Genomic DNA, 21,344 nt, shown 5'->3' on the forward strand with positions numbered 1-21,344 from the left:
ACAATCACCCGGACGGTTGCTACCACGACCACCACGCGGGGCAGCGGTGGGAGAGGAGGATCGGCCGAGGCGAGTCGAGGCGGTAGCGAGATCTTCGGAGTCCGTGGAGCAGAGAAAGAGGATCGGCGAGCCCGACCGAGACGAGCTGCCAGGAAACGTATTCGAGGCGGCCGTCGGAGGCAGAGGAGAAGTGAGCTACAGGCGGAAGATCTAGCCAGCGTCCTACGTTACCTGGAAGACGAATTTGCCGCCAAGGAGAGGCTGTCCAAGGAGCAGACTTGGTGCACACCAGTGCCGCATGAGAGGAAGGTATCGACGGTGCGAAGTTTTTATCGGGCGTTCCACGATGCGGCCACCTTGCCGATACGGGCATGTATGCTGTGCTACCGCAAGCGTTCGAGGACGGAGCTTAAGGAGATGCCGTGGGATCGGTGGCTGTCGAGCCCCGTCCCTAAGGGTGAGGGCTCGCCGTTCGCGTGTCGGAGTTGCTTCCGTGAGGGCGAGTCTATCGTGGTCTGCGCGGAGTGTCATCGAGGGCTGGCGCGTGGGGTGCTGTCGCCGGCGGCCCAACTTCATTGTCGCCTCGGTTGTGAGCATATGCTCCTGATGAGCTCAAGGCTCACGCCAGTGGAGGAGAAGCTGATTGCGCTAAACTCGTGTTACGGGTTCGTCACGAGGTATAGCGTCCCGGGCGGCCAGAAGCAGACGCTGAGGTACCCCAAGCACGTCAAGGGCCACATCACGGTGTTTCCGAACAATGTACAAGAATTGGTGACGAAAGTGCTGCCGCACCCTCTCCTGCAGGTGATGGACGAGATCCACATCTCGTGGCAGGGGGCGGTAAAGCCGACACCGAGCGACCTATCGAGTCTCTTGTCTGTGAGGCGGCGCGTTGTCGAGAGGGCTCTTGTTTGGCTGAAGAGAAAAACCCACACTATGCCGAGATCGAGATCGACGCGGCTGAGATGGAGAGCTGGGGAGAGTCGGCCCACGGGGTGCCGCCGTCGGTGTACGGGCGCCTGGAGCGGAACGAGCCGTCGGCATGGGAGAAGACGCGGACGGCGCATATCGTGCCGCCCACGGAGCGGGCCATGGACGACGAGGGCGCGGTAGAGATCGAAGAAGTCCTGTCTCTGCTCAACCAAGGGGGAGGAAGCGCGACGATTCTCGAGGACGACGAGCCAGAGTCAATCGAGGTAGACGAGGCGCGTGGTCAGAGCGGCGACGAGGCTAATCACGATGCGGAGACGATCAACGAGGTAACCTCGTCGGGAATGTTTGCGTTAGACGGGCCGCCCGACGTCGCCGACGTGGATAAATTGCGCTTCGCATGTGATGCCGTCCGCGAAGGGGCGGGCGACGACGGCGGCGCGGGTCCGAGGACGTGGGTGGAAACCTCGGCAAGGGGGCAGCCAGGGCACGCCGATGGTTCCGAACCGTATATAGGCGTTCGCCGCGGCGATGACTTCGCCGACTCGTTCGAAGCCTCCTTTTTCGCGAAGACCTTTCCCACGCTGTTGCCATTTGGCGTCGGAGGGCCGCGACCGGTCGAAGAAGCAGCCGTACAACTAGGCAGAGGCACCGCCGACATACGCGAGCGGGAGGCCGCGACGCGAGAGCTCGTGTCGTCTCGGAACATGAGCCTTCGGACCTGGGCCGACACGGTGTTACGACGCCACGGTGGCCGGTTCGCGACGCACCACATCTTCGCCTTCCTCGTCTTTAATATAGGCGTGCGGTCGAGGAACCGCCGCGTCAGCATGCTAAGCGTGACGAGGAAGAACTTCCGCAAGGTGGAGCGCATCGTACGGTCGCTAACCGCGGACGGATTGGCGGCGGCCAGGGCCGAGCTAGAGAGCACAGGCAAGACGACCGATGATGCGGTGAAGGAGCTGCTCAGGAGCCTTTCGCTGTATGGGTATCGTCAGCCCATGTCGAGGGAGGTCCGTCTCGGGATGCGGCATAGGATCCTGGCGCTCATCGTCCGTTACGGCGTGCCCGCCATCTGGTTCACGATCAACCCAAACGACATCACGAATCCGGTAAAGCTCCGACTAGCAGCGTACCGCGCGCGCGACCCCGAAGCGGCCGAGGAGTTCCTACGAAGCCTCGATAAGGCGTTCAAACGTGTGCGGCTGTCCGTGTCCGACCCGATGAGCTCGGCCGTCTTCTTCCACCGCGAGATGACGCTGTTCTTCGAGCATTACGTCAATGCCGGGGGGGAGTCGGTCTTCGGCCGCGTCAGCCAGTATTATGGCGCCGTGAAACGAACGAGCGAGGCTCCTCCACGTGCACGGGCTGCTCTGGCTCGAGGAAACGCCCACCTCAGCTCGATGCTTGCCGACTCAGACGGCGGGGAACAAGCGGCATACCGCGAGCGAATCGTCCGCTACGTCGATAGTGTCTTCAGCGAGGTAAGGAACGGCGGGGCGTCGTACGAAATAGTCGTGGGAGAAGAGGACGCGGGCTGACGCGGGGAAACTAGGACCTGGACCAGGAAGGGTTCTGCGCCGTCGAGGCAGAGCGTTCGGTGACGTCCGATATCTCGTCCCTGCTGAACAGGGCCGATCAGTTCTCGGCCTCGTTCGAGGAGGAAGCCAACTTCTGCGCCGGCGCGACCCAGATCCATACCCACAGCCCGACATGCGTCAAGTACTCCCTCGGCAGCAAGGGGCGGAAGGGCGCCGACCTCTGTCGCTTTAAGGCACCGTGGGAGCGGGTCGAGGAGACGACCCTGTCAGCGGACGGCGTGCTGCGGATCCGCAGAACACATCCCATGGTGAACCGGTGGAACAAGGCCATCGCCGTCGGGCTCCGTCACAACCACGACATTTCCTTTATAGCGACGCAGCGGAAGACCATGGCGCTCGTCTACTACGTGACCAATTACGCGACTAAGGTGGAGGACCCGACGTGGAAGCGCGTCGCCGCCGCCGCCGAACTGCTGCCCGTCGTGTCGGCCGGTAGTCAGCCGGGTGCCGGGGATGACGTAAGTAGCGGCGTCGTCGGCGACGGCGATGGAAGGAAAACAAGACGCGGCAGTTTCTCGCGAGAGTGGCGAATCGGGTGTTCACGGAGCGGGCGCTGTCGCAAGTCGAGGTCGTCGCCCATCTGCTGGGACACCCGAGCGAGTTCTCGGGAAGCAGCGCCTGGGCGTACCTGAACGTGTCGGTGCTATACTGGCACGTCTCGAGGCTCTGGCGACACCTTCGGCAGCAGAGCGGCACCGCGGCGGTCGAAGACGTGTCCGTCGCGGACGAGTCGGTCGTCGTCGAACAAGCAGGCGAGAGGATCAGTTTCGCCGAGGCCTATCATCATCGCGGACATGTCCTACGAGGCTTGTGCCTATACGACTATGTTTCGCTCGTCAGGCTCCAACGCGTCGGCAAGGCCGGCTGCTCCGGCGGCTGGGGAGGTGCCGTTCGAGAGCGGCTGGGTGGCCGGTAAAGACTGGGTCCAGGTGCTAAGGCGGCCGGGAAAGTACGCCGTCGTCTGCCTCGACGGCTACCTAAGCAAGGATTTCGAGCAGGACGACGAGGAATCGGCTCATCGCAGGTAAGTGCGGGCGGGCAAAGTGGCCGAGTGAAGAGAGGGGGGGTTGCGACGCCGCGGGGGGCTGGCTGACTTACACTTATTGTGCCGTCGCAGGGCTGCCGTCCAGCATCTTGCGCTATTTGTGCCGTGGCCTTTCTCGGCGAAGAAGAAGGGGACATCAATGAGATATGGAGGCGGGCGCGAGCTGCTTCCGCCGAGAATCTCGTGCCTCGTCGACAACGTTCAACTGCTCCGGCGGTCCGCCGAGGACGCGAGGCGAGACGCCAAGCAGTGGGCGGCCTCGGGCGGCGCCGGGGATTGCGCCGGCGCTCTCGGCGAGGCGGGGAGGGGAGGAGGGGGCGACACCCGGGGACGACGACGCGGCCTCGGCGTACCAGGCCGACAACGTCGGAAAGGCAACGCGACTAATCGACGTCGTCCGAAGCGCGGCCGGGCGAACCAGATCACGGCGGGATCGCGCGAGCTCTCGGGTATGATACAGCAGCTGTGCCGCTTCCAGCAGTCAGCGCTGGCCTCGACCGCCGAGCTCGAGGCCTCCATCGTCAGGGAACGGGGCGGGAGGCGCATCGACTTGCCGGGGCGGGTCTTTTCCGGGGCCGCGGTGCCGCCGCAGGACCAGGTCAAGGCCATCAAGTCGCAGCAGACGAGCGCCTCGAGGGAGAGGGTGAAGATGATACAGGGTATACAAAGCATGGCCACGGCCCACGGCACCGATCGTGGCGCGGCGGAGCGGAGTGTGCTGACCGGCTTCGGCGAGGAAGGCGTGCAGATAACGGCGGCGGAAGCCGAGGAGACGGCGGGTAACGCCGAGGCCGGCATGGAAGTCCGCCTCGGCCCGTCGACCTCGTTCCTCGAGGCCGGAAAAGGCTTGACGAGACGCTTGACGCTAAACAGGAAACAGGCCATCGCCTTGTCCATAATATGCCGCCACCTTGACTTGATGCGGCGAGGAGACGGAGGGGGCGACGTCAGCCAGCTCTGTCAGTTCGTCGGCGGCGAGGGCGGTACCGGCAAGTCGCGCGTCATCGAAGCACTCGTCGGCCTCTTTGCCGCTAAGGGCATCTCGAGCCGGCTGCTGATCACGGCGACGTCGGGGACCGCGGCGGCCCGGGTCAACGGTATCACCATCCACTCCGCCTGCGGCTTCACCAAGGACCAAGGGCCGGGCGCGAACACGGCGAGGGAGGTCGACGGCGTACGGCTGCCGAGGCAGGCGGAGCGGTTCGTCGACGGCGAGTCCCGCATGGACTGGCAGGACAAGGAGGTGCTCGTCATCGACGAGGTAAGCATGCTCGGCGCGCGCACGCTGCACGCCGTCAACGAGCGGCTCTGCCAGCTGCGGGGTCGCAGCGGGACTTCGGCGGATCCCCATCGTCCTCTTCTGCGGGGACTTCCACCAGTTCCGCCCGGTCCAGGAAAGGTCGATCCTACTGCCGAGCTCGGCCGTCTCGTGGGACGAGGACTACTCGTTCAGGGCCGAGCAGCGCCACCAGCACGACAAGGCGCACGCGCTGTGGAAGCGGTTCACCACTGTCGTCATGCTGGACGAGCAGATGCGCGCCGCCGGCGACCCGGAGCTGCAGAGGCTGCTAAAGCGGATCCGACTGGGCGTGCAGGATCACACCGACCTAGACCTCCTTAACTCAAGATGCTACCGGGAAGGCAGGCGAATCCCGTGGGAGACAGGCATCACCGTGGTCACGCCGCTAAATAGGAACCGGTGGAATCTCAACATGGAGGCGAGCTTAGCATTCCAGATGCAACGACGTTTGACGATACGCATCTTCATCTCCGAGCATAAGTGGAAGGAGGGGCTGCCGACCGAGGAAGAGGCCATCATGATGCTAAACCAGGGCGACGACAGCGCGACCCCAGTGCCGGGCGTCTTTATGTTTGTGGCCGGGATGCCGGTCGTCGTGAACCACAACACCCACCAGGGGCTGAAGCTGGTGAACGGCGCCAGCTACACGGCGGCCGAGGTCATCGTCGACAAGGTGCACCCGGCGCATCGCATCTCGGCCGATATGGCGATCCACTTCGGCCGCCGGCGGCGATCATACTAGGTCGGAGACGACTAAGGACTTCCACTTCGTCGGGATGCCGCCCGGCACGATCCTGCTGACGCCTATGAGCGTCAGGATCCAGTGTCACCGGAAGCGACCGTGGCAGCAGAAGGAGGTCACCCGCAAGGGCCTGCCGTGCGCCGCGGCCTTCGCGTGCACCGATTATAAGGTGCAGGGCGGGACGCTCGAGCGTGTCGCGCTCGAGCTGCGAGGACGAGGACGACAAACGTCGGTGGACGTGCCGTCCCCTCGCAGTGCGACCCTTACAGCCTATACGTGCAGCTATCGCGGTGTCCGACGCTAGACGGCATCATGCTCATATCGGAGGTGCGAGAGAGACTTCGGGAAACCGGGTCCCCGGGAGATGACGGCCGCACAAGCGAGGCTCGAGGAACTGAGTGACAGAACCGTCGGAGGCGCTGCGCTGGCTCGGCGACGACTTCGAATACGCGTAGGAATAGTGAACCCTTCGACAGGCACAAATATGAATGAAATGACATCGGACGTTAGACGCGGAAACGGTGCAATTGTCTGGCTAATCGGAAAGCGCAATTTGAGCGGGAGCGGGAACAGTGGGAACAGCTGACGTAAATAAAAAAGAGTGACTAAGACGAGAAAAAAAAGGGGGGGGGAGAGGCGACGACTTTCATATATGGCCAACAGGAAAGCGGGATGAAAAAGGACACAAAGAGGGGGAAAACAGGGGCAAACTTGTAGGCCAACCGAAAAGCAATCGTTCAAGACGAAAGAGGCAATTTTTCTAGCCAACGGGAAGCCGAGAAAGCTAGCGAATCAGAGGCGCGGATTCGGGGGGCAAAAAAGCGCGGCATAGAAATCCTTTCGTTCCTCAAGGCATACTCCTGTTTACCCCCTTGCCAATGCCAATGCCAATGCCAACCTTTTTCCTTTCGTCCGCCGGTTTTCTTATTGTGTCTAAAACTTGCGTCTTTTGTCTTTGCCCTTTTCGTTCATGCCTTTCTAGCGGGTTCTTCCTTCAAGTCTAAAAGTCGCCCCTCGTTGATCGCTGCTGCCCAGTGCCCTTGTCTTCTTGCCCGCCGGCGCTCCTCCGTCTTCTCCCCTCGTCACCTCACCCTGACAACTCTCCTTGACTCTTCAGCGTCGCCATCCGACCGACGCAAAGCTTCCTCGACAGTCCTCTCGCTTAGCACCTCCAGCCTGGCCTGCGCGGCGGTCATCTCTTCGGGGACTCGGTTGCCCACCAAGTCTCTCCCGCACCTTGGACACGAGCGTGATGCCGTCTAGCGTTCGACAGCGCGATAGCTGCACATATAAGCTGTACGGGTCGCATTGCGAGGGCACGGCCCTTCCATCGACTTTCGTCGTCCGTGTCCCCGCAGCTCCAGGGCCACGCGCTCTGCGTTCTGCCCTGCACCTTGTAGTCCGTGCAGGCGAAGGCTGCTGCGCACGGCAATCCCTTCCGGCTGACGTCGTTCTGCTGCCACGGCCGCTTTCGTTGGCAGTGTATCCTGACGCTCATCGGCGTTAACAAGATCGTGCCCGGCGGCATCCCGACGAAGTGGAGGTCCTTTGTCGTCGCCGATTCCAGTAATATCCCCGCCGGCGGCCCGAAGTGGATCGTCATGTCGGACGAGATTCGATGCCCTGGGGACGCCTTGTCGACAATGACCTCCACCGCCGAGTAGCCGGCGCCGTTCACCAGCTTCAGCCCCTGATGGGTGTTGTGGTTCACGACGACCGGCATCCCGGCCACGAACATGAAGACGGCCGGCACGGGGATCGCGCTATCGTCGCCTTGATTGAGTACCATGATCGCTTCTTCCTCGGTCGGCAGGCCCTCCTTCCACTTGTGCTCGGAGATGAAGATGCGCATCGTCGACCGCTGCTGGACCCGGAACGCCAAGCTTGCCTCCATGTTTAGGTTCCACCGATTCCTGTTCAGCGGCGTCACCACGGTGATGCCAGTCTCCCAAGGGATCCGCCTGCCCTCGCGGTAGCACCTGAGTTGAGGAGGTCCAGATCCGTGCGGTCCTGCACACCCTGCCGGATCCGCTTCAGCAGCCCCTGCAATTCCGGATCACCGGCGGCGCGCATTTGCTCGTTCAACATGACGACCGTCGTGAATCTCTTCCACAGCGCGTGCGCTTTGTCGTGCTGGTGCCGCTGCTCGGCCTTGAACGAGTTGTCTACGTCCCACGAGATGGCCGCGCTCGGCAGGACGATCGACCTCTCTTGGACCGGCCGGAACTGCTGAAAGTCTCCGCAGAAGAGGACGATGGGGATCCCCCCGAAATCTTTCTGCGATCCGCGAAGCCGACAGAGTCGCTCGTTTATGGCGTGCAGCGTCCGCGCTCCGAGCATGCTCACCTCGTCGATGACAAGCACGTCCTTCTCCTGCCAGTCCATCCGAGACTGGCCGTGGATGAACCGCTCCGCCCGTTTTGCCAGCCGCACCCCGTCAAGGTCCTTGGCTGTGTTCGCGCCGCCCGCCCTTGGTCTTTAGTGAACCCGCAGGCGGGTGGATCGTGATGCCGTTGATCTGCGCCGCGGCAGTCCTGACGTCGCCGTGATCAGCAGACGATTCGAAAGGCTCTTCCCACTGAACAGCTCGACGAGTGCCCCAATGATCCGCGACTTGCCGGTGCCCCCTCGCCGCCGACGAACTGGCAGAGCTGGCCGGCATCGCCCTATTCGTTTGTCGCATCAAATCGAGCTGGCGGCATATTATTAGGAAAGCGATCGACTGCCTCTTGTTCAGCGTTAGCCGTGTTGACAACTCCTTGCCCGCCGCGAAGAAGGAGGTCGATGGGCCAAGCTGGACGCGCATTCCCGCTTCTGCGTCGCTAGCCGTCTCGTCGGAGTCGGCTGTCGTCATTTCGACGTCGTCCTCCCGAAGCCGGTCATCACCCTCCGCAACGCAGCTCGGCGATCGCTTTCCCGGACTGCGACTGTGGTTTGTACGCCTTGGATCATTCTCTCCCTTTCCTCGACGCACTTATCTGCTGCGACTTGATAGCCTTGACCTGATCCTGCGGCGGTAGTGCGGCCCGGAAAATACCCGCCCTGGCATGCTTATGCACCTCAACCCTTGTTCGGGAATCGCGATGGCCTCGAGCTCGGCCGTTGAGCAGAGCGCCGATTGCTGGAATCGACAGAGCTGCCGCATCATTGCCATGAGCTCCGGCGACTTGGCCGTCACCTGATTCGTGCCCACTGCGCCTCGGACGACGTCGATCAGGCGCGTTGCGTCTCCGATGTTGTTGGACCGATACGTCGCTGCAAATTCTGCGCCCGCCTCGCCTGTCTCGCCCTCCTCGACGTGGGCGACCGTGGAATCGCCATCGCCGGATGAGGCCGCCCATTGCTTGGCGTCGCGCTTTGCGTCTTCGGCTGATCGTCGAAGCAGCTGCACGTTGTCGACGAGACATGATATTCTCGGGGCCAGCGTCTCGCGCCCGCTCCCAGATGCTATTGATCTCACCTGTTTCTTCGCACAGAAAGGACTCCCACGGCACAAATAGCGCAAGATGCTGCACGGCTGCCCTTTAAGGGGGAGGGGGGGGAGGTTAGCCACTCTGATGATGCCTGCCGGCAGGGCGGTTGCTATACACACCTCCGGTGGCACGACTCCTCGTCGTCGTTGTGGCCGAAGTCCTTGCTCAGGTAGCCATCGAGGCAGACGGTAGCATGCTTGCCCGGCCGCCTGAGCACCTGGACCCAGCGTCTCCCTGGCGCCCATCCATCCTCGAAGGGCACCTCCCCCCAGGCCGCACAGCTCTCATCCTTACTGGTGCGTTTTAGTCTAACGACCGATATGTAGTCGTATAAGCATAGCCCTCGCAGGAGCTCTCCCCGGTGCTGGTACGCCTCAACGTGGGAGATCCTCAGGCCTGCTTCTTCGACAACGACCGACTCATCCAGAGTATCATCTATGGCCGCCGCGCCACTTGCTCGTCGGAGATACGGCCACCGTCGAAAGACTTCCCAGTACAGCAGAGATGTGTTCAGGTACGCCCAGGCGCTGCTGTTGGTGAACTCGGCCGGATATCCAAGAAGATGAGCGACGACCTCGACCTGAGATAGCGGACGCTCCGTGAACACACGATTCGCCACCCTCATCAAGAACTGTCGCGTCCTGTTCCCTTGGCGGCGTCATCGCCAACAGCACCTCCACCGTCGTCCTGTCCTCCGTTGGCCGTGCCGTCACCCGTTGAGGCGGCCAGGAGATCGGCCGCGGCCGCCACACGCTTCCACACCGGGTCCTCCACCTTCGTCGCGTAGTTCGTGACATAATACATAAGGGCCATGGTCTTGCGCTGCGTCGCAATGAAGGAAATGTCGTGGTTGTGCCGGAGCCCAACAGCGATAGCCTTGTTCCATCGATTGACCATGCTGTGAGTCCTCCGGATCTGCAACACCCCGTCTGCCGTGATGGCGGTCTTGTCGACCAACCTCCATGGAGACTTAAACCGGCATGGATTCCTTTCCGCGCTCCTTTGCCCAAGGAATACTTGACACAGGTCGGGCTATGCGTGTGAACCTGTGTAGCGCCGGCACAGAAGTTGGCCTCCTCGTCAAATGCGGCCGAAAACTGCTCGGTGTTGTCCAGCAGGAGGAAATATCGGACGTCACAGATCGCTCCGCTTGCACGGCGCAGAACCCTTCCTGATCCAGATCCTATCTTGCACGTCAGCCTGGCCCCGTTTGTCCATCGGACGAGCAATTCAGGTTCTCAGTGACACGTCTTAGCTATTCTTACCTCGGAGAAGACACTATCGACGTATCGTATGATTCGCTCGCGATACGCCGCCTGATCCTCCCCGTGGATGTCGGCAAGCATCGAGCTGAGATGCGCGTTTCCGTGCAACCAGAGCAAGCCGTGAACATGAAGCGCCCTCGTTCGTTGGTCTCCACAGCGCCATAGTACTTGCCGATGCGCCCGAATACCGACTCTTCTCCGACCTTCACGTAATGATCGAAGAACAGCTTCATCTCCCGGTGGAAGAATACGGCGGCGCTCATCGGATCGGACATGGCCAGCCTTGTCCGCTTGTACGCACTCCCAAGGCCTTCTAGGAACTCCTCGGCCGCGCCGGGATCGCGTGTCCGATATGCCGCCAGTCGCAGCTTCACCGGGTTCGTAATGTCGTTTGGGTTGATGGTGAACCAGATGGCCGGAACGCCGTAGCCAACGATGAGCGACTGGATTTTCCGCCGCATATTGAGCCGAACCTCTCTCGACATGGGTTGCCGGTGGCCGTACAGCGAGAGGCTCCTGAGAAGCTCCTTCACGCCCTCATCGGTCGTCTTGCCCGAGCTCTCCAACTCGACCCTCGCCGCCGCTAACCTTTGCGCGGTCATCGAGCGGGCAACGCGCTCGACCTTGCCGAAGTCCTTCCTCGCCACACTCAGCATGCTGACGCGGCGGTTCCTCGACCGCACCCCCATGTTGAAGACGAGAAATGCAAATATGTGGTGCAACGCAAACCGGCCACCATGGCGCCGGAGCACGATGTCGGCCCAAATCCGGAGGTTCAAGCTTCGGGAGGATACGATGTCTCCCGCTGCCGCCCCTGCCTCAGCAGCTCTACCGGTGCCTCGCAAGTTGGTAGGGCCTTCCCGCCTCGGCTATGGCCTCTTCGGCCAGCCTTGGTCCCCAACGCCAAATGGGAACAGGGTCGGGAACGTTCTGGCGAAGAAGGCCGTCTCAAAGGTGTCGGCAAACTCATCCCCGCGAGACTCGAATGTATGGCTCACTGCCATCGTCGCCACGCCCTCGACCCCACCGAGGATCCGACCCACGTTCTCGGCCCGCGCGGCCGTCGTCGGCACCTGCGCCAACAGCGTCACAGGCAAACCGCAGCTTCTCGACATCCGCCACGTCTGGCGGTCCGTCCAGCCCAAACATGCCGGAAGACGTCACCTCGTTGATTGGTCGAACGTTCTGATCGGGGCTAGCACCAACTCCATCACGACCCGCGCCTTCTTCGTTGGGCCCGTGCCCTTCAGCCTCGCCTCCCGTTTCCTGCCTTTGGTTGAGCAGAGCGAAGAGTTCCTCGATCTCCACCGACCCCTCGTCGTCCATGGCGCGCTCCGTGGGCGGCACAACGTGCGCCGTCCGCGTTTTCTCCCATGCGGACGGCTCGTTCCGCTCCATGCGATCATACACCAAGGCCGGCACCCCGTCTATCGGGTCTCCCCAACTCTCCATCTCCGCCACGTCGATCTCGATCTCGGCGTAGTGGGGGTTGCTCCTCTTCAGCCAAACAAGAGCCCTCTCGACGACCCGCCGCCTCACCGACAAGAGACTCGACAGGTCGCTCGGTGCCGGCTTCTCCACGCCCTGCCACGAAACGTGGATCTCGTCCAGTGCTTGCAAAGGGGTGCGGGAGCACCTGGTCGCCAGCTCCTGCACGTTGTTGGGAAACACTGTGATGTGGCCCTTGACGTGCCTCGGATACCTCACGGCCTGCCTCTGCCCGCCCGGAATGCTATATCTCGTGACAAACCCATAGCAGGAGTTGAGCGAGACGAGCTTCTCTTCGACCAGCGTGAGTCCCTTGAGCTCGTCAGGGAACATGTGCTCACAGCCAAGGCGAGTGTGAAGATGGACCGCCGGCGACAGACTCCCGCGCGCCAGGCATCGGGCACACCCGCACACACCGACACGGGCTCGCCTTCGGAAAGCAGCTCCGGCATGAAAATGGTGAGCGGCCGCCCTCTGGCACGCAGCTTGACAGCCATTGATCCCATCTGATCTCCCTCAGCTCTTTTCTCGTACGCTTGCGGTAGCACATCATGCAGGTCCGTATCGGCAACGTGCTCGCATCGTGGAACGCCTGATAAAAATCCCGCACCGTCGACACCTTCCTGTCGTGCGGTATTGGCGTACACCACGTCTGATCGTTAGACAGCCTCTCCTTCATGGCGAAGTCTTCCTCCAAAAAACGCAGCACACTCGCCAGGTCTTCGGCCCGCAGCTCCCGACTCCTCTGCCTTCCGATTCCACTCCGAATCTGTTTTCTCGGGCGCTCGTCCGGACCAGGAAGACGTTTTCTCTTCTGCCTCCGGGGCCGCCTCCGGGGCCGCCTCCGATCCATGATTTCTTCTCTCCGTGGCTGATTCGCTTCTTCGCAAGCCGTCGGATGCGGCAGCTTTGGCGACGACTGCCCGACTACGTGCGCATCCCCGACACGCCATCCGGCCCTTTGCACTGGACAGGCACCGGGCCGTGCTGGCGAACGTTTTCCACGCCGAACCTTGACCTCAGTCCTTGCCCTTTCCAGCACTCTCCTCGTTCTTGCTGCCGATCAAACTGCACGGGCTCCCAGCCGCCACCCGCGATGAGCCGCCCACCTCCCTTTGCTGCAGCCTCCGCCCGCTCAGCGAAGCGTCCGCTGGCTCTGCCGCGGCGTCGCCCACCCCACAGGAGACGGCCCCGGATGCTGCGCCGTACCTGCTGCGTTGGAGACACCCCTGCGGCCTGGTACTCCTTTACCCGCCAACTCCGTCCCCGACGGCGCTTGGGCAAACCAGACGCAATCGCTGCTGCTAATTGCCCGTTTTCTCTGTTGTCGAATACCGGTTCCCTAGGCTGGATGGATCGAAGCTTCGGTACCTCCTTCGAATGAACACTCGGGACATCGCCCGCCGCCGCCGTAACACGTTGCTCCTCATCTTCAGGATCTCCTCCTGAGGCAGAAAGTGCCGATGAGGAGCGGACGATCAGAGTCCGCTACCCCATATCTCCACGTTCCCTAGGCAACAGGGGCCTCGGAAGCTGACCCGGTGACTGATGTTGCGCGGAACTTCCGCTGCTAACCATATTATGGAACTTCCGTGCTCTGTTTGACCGCAAACCGCCTCGCGGCGGTCTTCTCGGCAACGACCTCGCAATTGCTTCTGCGTGCTGTCTCCATGCGGTGTCTTCAACCACAGGTTTCTAGGCTGAATCGGCCGGAACGTTGATGCCGCATTCGCCCGTGATTCGTATCTTCGTAACCGTCCCAGGCTCTCCCCCCGTGCTCTGCGGCCCCTCTCAGAAGCTGCCACCACATCTACACCGGCTCCTGTCGCACCATCTCCGAGCCCCGAACCCGACCCGCTCACGTTCTCACCTCTTCTCCATCCCCGACTGACAACGAACAGGCTTCAGGGTGAGCAACCGCCTCGCTTAACTTCACTGCAGGACTGTCCGCCATGCTGCTGCCTCCTCGACGTCGACTGCCGTAAATTGGCAACAGGCTATAAAGCTTTGGCTCCGGAGCACCTCCACTTGGACAGTCTCGCTTGTTGACGACGCTACTTCTCCCGAATGGGAAGCTCCTAGCCATCACTTCCTCATGGCCGTGGCGTTTCTTCCCTTATAGCTTCCCTATAAAATGCTTCCCTATGGTACCGAGGCGATGCAATACTACCCCTCTATATTCCCCCGTTACCATGCCTATCTATGTGCGTCCACCGTCCCGGCCTCGCCTGGTCTCCACGTGCGACCTGCTACCCCGGCTTTGCCAAAGCGACCCTTCCATCGCCGTGCTCTCTTTGCGCACTCCAGCGAATCCCTGGCCACTGCCGACCTCCGGCACATGGAGATGGCCGCGACAACCGCCTGCCGCACACTTCAAACCATACTCTTCAGCCCTTCCAACACCATCCTACCAACCTTGCGCATCAGTTCACCATCAATACCCGCCAATCCGCCTCGTCGAGCAACAGCCACAAGGCTGCCGGCGATAACATGTCCATGACGTCCCTCATGCAGCCGGACTACCCTTCTAGATTTGCTCCCTCGCCAGCACCAATGTCGCATCAACGGCCTTAATGCTAAAGCGATAGCCAGGACCCCTGCCTGTCCTCTTGTAGTCGCTAGCCACCGGAGTCTCGACTTGCAAACCCTCTTGAAAGTTCTCGTGACCAACTCGCATCCTCCTCCTCAGGTCGACCCATATATCCGACTTCACCGTGTCCCAATAGTAGACTCGACACGGTCGGCACCCGCCTCGCTCAGCCGCACGCAATGCCCATCCAACTACCGACGACCGTCAAAAGGGAGTCCTGCAATACTACCATAACCTCTTTCTTTCCTTCACTCTCATTCGTTATTGCCCCCTTTGCTATCTACTCCATGCAACGATGACACCGAAGGGGACTACTGGACTTTCTTTCTCCGCAGTCTTACCCACACTAACCTTACCGTTCGCCGACCTCCAACTTCTCGCAACATAGCCATCACCCCTACTCAACTTCCAACCCCCGGCTCCCTACTTCACTCACGACCACAGAACCAGATGGTCGAGACTGCTCGAGAACCTCGCCAGCTCATTCCCGCATACCCCCGCTTCTGATCTATCACCTAGGTAGCATTCACTGACTCTCAAGTCTCCCCGACCCGAGCCACGAGCCCTCTTTCGAGCAGCAAGAAAACCTGCTTTATAGGATGCCTACCTCTACTCTGCCTAACCCCTCCTTTACACTTCCACGGTGACCACATCTGCCATGTTCTCACGATGTCGGCCTCCCAGCTCAACGTCGATACCTCGTCCTCCCCGCGGCAACCTCTTGACAGCCAGAAAATGCTGGCGCCGACATGTCCATGATGGCCTTTGTCCAGCCCGGCTGCCCGTCTAGGTTCGCCTACCAGAATGAGCATCGTGTCAAAGGGCTCAACGCAGAAACCCTAGCGAGGGTCTTCCTTCCAACGCCCTCATGGCTGTCGACTCCAGAGTATGCAGCAATCCGGTCAGATCCTGACAATCCATCGACCTGCATCTTCTTGAGCCTTAATATTTCCATATACAACCAACAGATAATCCCCTCGGAATGGACCGAGCAGTGGTTCTTTATGGTCGGCCGTGTTCATCCCTTTGCCCTGACGTGGGAAATCGAGCGACGTGATAGCTTCGAGTCGGAGGATGACAACATTACAGAATACACCATCCCGGCTCTCATCGTCCGCGACCACAGCTACCAGCCGTAGGTGTATGCTCCAGACCTCCGTCACCACTACCATCTCTGACGATGGCCACAGAGTCATCCCTCGCACCCTCGGCTCGGCGGATGCCTTCCCAGCGATACAACCCATTGTCTCCTTCACGGGACCTGTCATCGGTTCCGGCCGCGACCTTCTGCATGGAAACTCGGCTGCGGCCCTTGACGACACCCAGCTGAGCTGTTGCGGCTTTGTCCAGCTCTCGACCTTTATCTGTCCTGGGATTCCGGGCAAAACACCCTTCAAGGGCTTTCATCCCTTTCAACTTTTCGTCATCTTCCCATTCACGCCAATCCTTGGACCTCCTATGCAAGAAGATGACCGAGAGGCGCGATAGCCAGTTCCAGCCGAACGCTCTCCTCACCTGCACGGGCAAAATCGCCGGCTTACTCGATCACCAGATCATGACACATGCCCCGGCCTTCGAGCAAGACTATATCTTCATCGTCGTCCCCGATACATGGACTTTCCTTGACAGGGCCATGTCCAACCAGGCTTCTGCGACACAGCTACTGCCGACGACACCCAAGGGCTCAGTCGGCAACCCTCGGACTATAGCGATGCGTTGGCCAGGTTTACCTCTACCAAAAACGCAATGCCGCCCCAAGCGGCGCCTCCCCACGCCGCCTGCATCTAGGTCAGTCGATCCTTATGATGACATCAAAGCGGTCATTGCCCGATCCCGACCAAACCCCAACCAAGAGACCGCGACTTTCTCCAGAAATTTCCACCATAGTCGCCGCCTGTGATAGTCGAGGCCCCGCCAAATCCGACACTTCCTCCCTTCTGTCCCACGAAGACCCGGAGACTCAGAGACGGACACCGAGCCAGTCAATCACCCAGCCACATCCGCCTCTGGCCCTATCAGACCTCCGGCGTCAATCTCTTCCCGACCGCACCGCGCCCGACATCCGCCCAAGAATATTCTGTAAAGCAACGAACGAAACAACACAACATGACAAGGAACATGTTTCATCATCCTCAAACTCAAGTGCCAAAGGCCTAATGGGATATTTCCTTCTCCTCTTGCTCTCCTTTTCACAAAGACAATCCAGTCAAAACTTCTCCAATATACTCCTTATTCTGTTTATATCCACCACTTATAGCACCTGTAAATCCTCAGAGCCTTCCACTCGCCCACACATGCATTACCCACCCACAACTCTCTTCACCCTGCCGCCTCTCCACCCTCCTTGCCTCCCTCCTCGTTGGTCGCTGCCCTTCCCCCGGCTTCTGTTGCCTTTTCGCGTGCCTTATCCCGCCACTAGGCGCCTCCCACCCTGTCTGCCGCCTGCCGACTCTTCCCGCCTGCCGAACTCTTCATCGCGTCACCTAGCCCGGCCGCCTTGACTCTTCAGCATCACCGTCCAGCCAGCGCAACGCCTCCTCAACGGTCCTCTCGCTCAGTACCTCGAGCCTGGCCTGTGCGGCAGTCATCTCCTCGGGGACCCGGTTGCCCACCAAGTCTCTGTCCCGCACCTTGGACACGAGCATGATGCCGTCTAGAGTTCGGCAGCGCGATAGCTGCACGTACAGGCCGTACGGGTCGCACTGCGAGGGCACCACCGTTCCATCCATCTTCGTCGTCCGTGTCCCTCGCAGCTCGAGGGCCACGCGCTCCAGCGTTTTGCCCTGCACCTTGTAGTCCGTGCACGCGAACGCTGCTGCGCACGGCAAACCCTTTCGGCTGACGTCGTTGCGTTGCCACGGCCTTTTTCGCTGGCACTGTATCTTAACGGTCATGGGTGTCAACAAGATCGTGCCCGGCGGCATCCCGACGAAGTGGAGATATCTCGTCGTCTCCGATTCGAGAATGATCCCCGCCGGCGGCCCGAAGTGGATCGTCATATCGGCCGAGATCCGATGCCCCGGGTACGCCTTGTCGACAATGACCTCCACCGCCGAGTAGCTCGCGCCGTTCACTGGCTTCAGCCCCTGGTGGGTGTTGTGGTTCACGACGATGGGCATCCCGGCCACGAACATGAAGACGGCCGGCACCGGGATCGCGCTATCGTCGCCCTGGTTGAGTATCATGATCGCCTCTTCCTCCGTCGGCAGCTCCTCCTTCCACTTGTGCTCGGAGATGAAAATGCGCATCGTCGACCGCTGCTGGACCCGGAACGCCAGGCTCGCCTCCATGTTCAGGTTCCACCGATTCCTATTGAGCGGCGTCACCACGGTGATGCCCGTCTCCCAAGGGATCCGCCTTCCTCCCGGTAGCACCTTGAGTTGAGGAGGTTTAGATCCGTCCGATCCTGCACGCCTAGACGGATCCGCTTCAGCAGCCTCTGCAGCTCCGGGTCGCCGGCGGCGCGCATCTGCTCGTCCAGCATGACGACCGTCGTGAACCTCTTCCACAGTGCGTGCGCTTTGTCGTGCTGGTGACGCTGCTCGGCCTTGAACGAGTTGTCTACGTCCCACGAGATGGCCGCGCTAGGCAGGACGATCGACCTCTCTTGACCGGCCGGAACTGCTGAAAATCTCCGCAGAAGAGGACGATGGGGATCCCCCCGAAATCTTGCCGCGATCCGCGAAGCCGGCGAAGCCGCTCGTTCACGGCGTGCAGCGTCCGCGCCCCGAGCATGCTCACCTCGTCGATGACGAGCACATCCTTCTCCTGCCAATCCATTCGAGACTGGCCGTGGATGAACCGCTCCGCCTGTTTCGGCAGCCGCACCCCGTCAAGGTCTTTGACCATGTTCGCGCCCCGCCCCTTGGTCTTTAGTGAACCCGCAGGCGGAGTGGATCGTGATGCCGTTGATCCGCGCCGCCGCAGTCCCCGACGTCGCCGTGATCAGCAGACGATTCGAAAGGCTCTTTTACTGAACAGCTCGACGAGTGCCTCGATGATTCGCGACTTGCCGGTACCGCCCTCGCCACCGACGAACTGGCGCAGCTGGCAGGCATCGCCCCGTCGGCCTGCTGCATCAAATCGAGCTGGCGGCATATCATCAGAAAAGCGATGGACTGCCTCTTGTTCATCGTCAGCCGTGTTGCCAACACCTTGCCCGCCGCGAGGAAGGAGGTTGATGGGCCAAACTGAACGTCCATTCCCGCCCCTGCGTCGATAGCGGTCTCGTCGGAGTCGGCCATCGTCATTTCGACCTCGTCCTCCCGAAACCGGTCATCACCCTTCGCAACGCTGCGCGGCGATCGCTTTCCCAGGCGGCGGGCGTGCTTTGTATCCCTTGGATCATCCTCCCTCTCCTTCGAGGCACTTACCTGCTGCGACTTGATAGCCTTGACCTGATCCTGCGGCGGTAGTGCGGCCCCGGAAAATACCCGCCCTGGCATGCTTAACCGCCTCTCCTCGTTCGATCAGCGCCGTGGCCTCGAGCTCGGCCGTCGAGCGCAGCGCCGATTGCTGAAACCGACAGAGCTGCTGTATCATTGCCATGAGCTCCGGCGACTTGGCCGTCACCTGATTCGCTCCCACTGCACCTCGGACGACGTCGATGAGCCGCGTTGCGTCTCCGATGCTGTTGGGCTGATATGCCGCTGCAGACTCCGCGCCCGCCTCGCCTGCTCCACCCTCCTCGACGTGTGCGACCGTCGGGTCGCCATCGCCGGACGAGGCTGCCCATTGCTTGGCGTCGCGTTTTGCGTCTTCGGCGGATCGTCGAAGCAGCTGCACGTTGTCGACGAGACATGATATTCTCGGGGCCATAGCGTCTCGAGCCCGCGCCCAGATGCTGTTGATCTCACCTGTTCCTTCGCCCAGGAAGGACTTCCACGGCACGAACAGCGCAAGATGCTGCACGGCTGCCCTTCTGCCCTTCAGGGGGTGGGTTAGCCTCTCCGATAATGCCCGCTGACAGAGCAGTTGCCATACACACCTCCGGTAGCACGACTCGTCATCGTAGGTGAAGTCCTTGCTCAGGTAGCCGTCGAGGCAGACGGTAGCGTGCTTGCCCGGCCGCCTGAGCACCTGAACCCAGCGTCGTCCCGGCGCCCATCCATCCTCGAAAGACATCTCCCCAAGCCGCCCAGCTCTCGTCGTTGCCGATGCGTTTCAGTCTGACGATCGATATGTAGTCATACAGGCATAGGCCTTTCAGCAGCTCTCCCGGTGCTGGTACGCCTCGACGTGGGAGATTCTCAGGCCTTCTTCTTCGACGACGACCGACTCATCCAAGGTGTCATCCATAGCCGCAGCGCCACTGGCTTCTCGGAGATGCCGCCATCGCCGAAAGACTTCCCAGTACAGCAGAGAACAGTTCAGGTACGCCCACGCGCTGCTGTCGGTGAACTCGGCCGGATATCCGAGAAGGTGAGCGACGACCTCGACCTGTGATAGCGGACGCTCCGTGAACACGCGGTTCGCCACTCTCATCAGGAACTGTCGCGTCCTGTTCCCTTGACAGGGTCATCGGTGGCAGCGTCTCCGCCACCGTCCCGCCCTCCGTTGGCCGTGCCATCACCTGTTGAGGCGGCCAGGAGCTCGGCCGCGGCCGCCACACGCTTCCACACCGGGTCCTCCACCTTGGTCGCGTAGTTCGTGACATAATAGATGAGGGCCATTGTCTTGCGCTGCGTCGCAATGAAGGAAATATCATGGTTGTGCCGGAGCCCGACAGCAATAGCCTCGTTCCATCGATTGACCATGCTGTGTGTCCTCCGGATCTGCAGCACCCCGTCTGCCGTGAGGGCGGTCTTGTCGACTAACCTCCATGGCGCCTTGAACCGGCAGAGGTCCCCTTTCCGCCCTCCTTTGCCCAAGGAATACTTCACACAGGTCGGGCTATGCGTGTGCACCTGCGTCGCGCCGGCACAGAAGTTGGCCTCCTCGATAAACGCGGCCGAGAACTGCGCGGCGTTGTCCAGCAGCGAACCAATACCGCCCGTCACAGATCGCTCCGCTTGCACGGCGCAAAAACTTTCCTGGTCCAGATCCTGCCTTGCACGTCAACCCGGCCCCACTTGGCCATCAGAAGAGTACTTCAGGCTCCCGGTGGCACATCTTAGGTAGGCATTCTTACCTCTGAGAAGACGCTATCGATGTATCGGACGATTCGCTCGCGATACGCCGCCTGATCCTCCCCGTGGATGTCGGCAAGCATCGAGCTGAGATGCGCGTTCCCGTGCAGCCAGAGCAAGCCGTGAACATGAAGCGCCCTCGTTCGTTCGTCTCCACGGCGCCATAGTACTTGCCGATGCGCCCGAATACCGACTCTTCACCGACCTTCACGTAATGATCGAAGAATAGCTTCATCTCGCGGTGGAAGAACACGGCCGAGCTCATGGGATCCGATATCGCCAGCCGTGCCCGCTTATACGCATCCCCAAGGCCTTCTAAGAACTCCTCGGCCGCGTCGGGATCGCGTGTGCGGTATGCCGCCAGTCGCAGCTTCACCGGGTTCGTAATGTCGTTCGGGTTGATGGTGAACCAGATGGCCGGCACGCCATATCCGACGATGAGCGACTGGATTTTCCGCCGCATATTGAGACGGACCTCTCTCGACATGGGCTGCCGGTGGCCGTAAAGCGAGAGGCTCCTGAGAAGCTCCTTCACGTCACCATCGGTCGTCTTACCCGAGCTCTCCAACTCGACCCTCGCCGCCGCTAGCCTTTCTGTGGTCATCGAACGCACGATGCGCTCTACCTTGCGGAAGTTCTTCCTCCCACACTCAACATGCTGACCCGGCGGTTCCTCGACCGCACCCCATGTTGAAGACGAGAAATGCGAAGATGTGGTGCAGTGCAAATCGACCACCATGGCGCCGGAGCACGATCTCGGCCCACGCCTGAAGGTTCAAGCT

The 21,344-nt window shown here is 61.1% G+C and overlaps 5 protein-coding genes across 5 annotated transcripts; 2 read left to right on the forward strand and 3 right to left on the reverse strand.

Moving 5' to 3' along the window:
- Positions 1-375: 375 nt before the first annotated feature.
- HRG_07207 (AAA domain-containing protein) lies at positions 376-5,618 on the forward strand (the record flags this gene model as incomplete). The annotated part of the gene is made up of 8 exons (XM_044865678.1): positions 376-457; positions 629-879; positions 945-2,414; positions 2,486-2,989; positions 3,043-3,264; positions 3,461-3,555; positions 3,649-4,837; positions 4,956-5,618. 8 exons carry the CDS (start codon positions 376-378, stop codon positions 5,616-5,618), a joined length of 4,476 nt encoding a protein of 1,491 aa, XP_044719640.1.
- Positions 5,619-6,810: 1,192 nt separating this feature from the next.
- On the reverse strand, positions 6,811-9,988 carry HRG_07208 (PIF1-like helicase domain-containing protein; the record flags this gene model as incomplete). The annotated part of the gene is made up of 8 exons (XM_044865679.1): positions 6,811-7,071; positions 7,153-7,628; positions 7,679-8,088; positions 8,678-8,987; positions 9,079-9,140; positions 9,211-9,308; positions 9,507-9,671; positions 9,761-9,988. 8 exons carry the CDS (start codon positions 9,986-9,988, stop codon positions 6,811-6,813), a joined length of 2,010 nt encoding a protein of 669 aa, XP_044719641.1.
- A 237-nt stretch (positions 9,989-10,225) lies between these two features.
- On the reverse strand, positions 10,226-12,523 carry HRG_07209 (VrtJ; the record flags this gene model as incomplete). Its single annotated transcript, XM_044865680.1, has 6 exons — positions 10,226-10,274; positions 10,357-11,013; positions 11,456-12,049; positions 12,107-12,156; positions 12,261-12,316; positions 12,379-12,523. 6 exons carry the CDS (start codon positions 12,521-12,523, stop codon positions 10,226-10,228), a joined length of 1,551 nt encoding a protein of 516 aa, XP_044719642.1.
- A 2,669-nt stretch (positions 12,524-15,192) lies between these two features.
- Positions 15,193-15,922, forward strand: HRG_07210 (uncharacterized protein; the record flags this gene model as incomplete). The annotated part of the gene is made up of 2 exons (XM_044865681.1): positions 15,193-15,569; positions 15,625-15,922. The coding sequence occupies 2 exons, from the start codon at positions 15,193-15,195 to the stop codon at positions 15,920-15,922; spliced, it is 675 nt and encodes a 224-aa protein (XP_044719643.1).
- A 995-nt stretch (positions 15,923-16,917) lies between these two features.
- On the reverse strand, positions 16,918-21,025 carry HRG_07211 (PIF1-like helicase domain-containing protein; the record flags this gene model as incomplete). Its single annotated transcript, XM_044865682.1, has 11 exons — positions 16,918-17,310; positions 17,365-17,743; positions 17,809-17,995; positions 18,037-18,244; positions 18,454-18,644; positions 18,808-19,355; positions 19,422-19,513; positions 19,709-19,941; positions 20,007-20,478; positions 20,565-20,649; positions 20,757-21,025. The coding sequence occupies 11 exons, from the start codon at positions 21,023-21,025 to the stop codon at positions 16,918-16,920; spliced, it is 3,057 nt and encodes a 1,018-aa protein (XP_044719644.1).
- Positions 21,026-21,344: the final 319 nt, after the last annotated feature.

The sequence above is a fragment of the Hirsutella rhossiliensis genome (genome assembly GCF_020360975.1).
Source record: "Hirsutella rhossiliensis strain HR02 chromosome Unknown scaffold00007, whole genome shotgun sequence".
NCBI lineage: Eukaryota > Fungi > Ascomycota > Sordariomycetes > Hypocreales > Ophiocordycipitaceae > Hirsutella > Hirsutella rhossiliensis.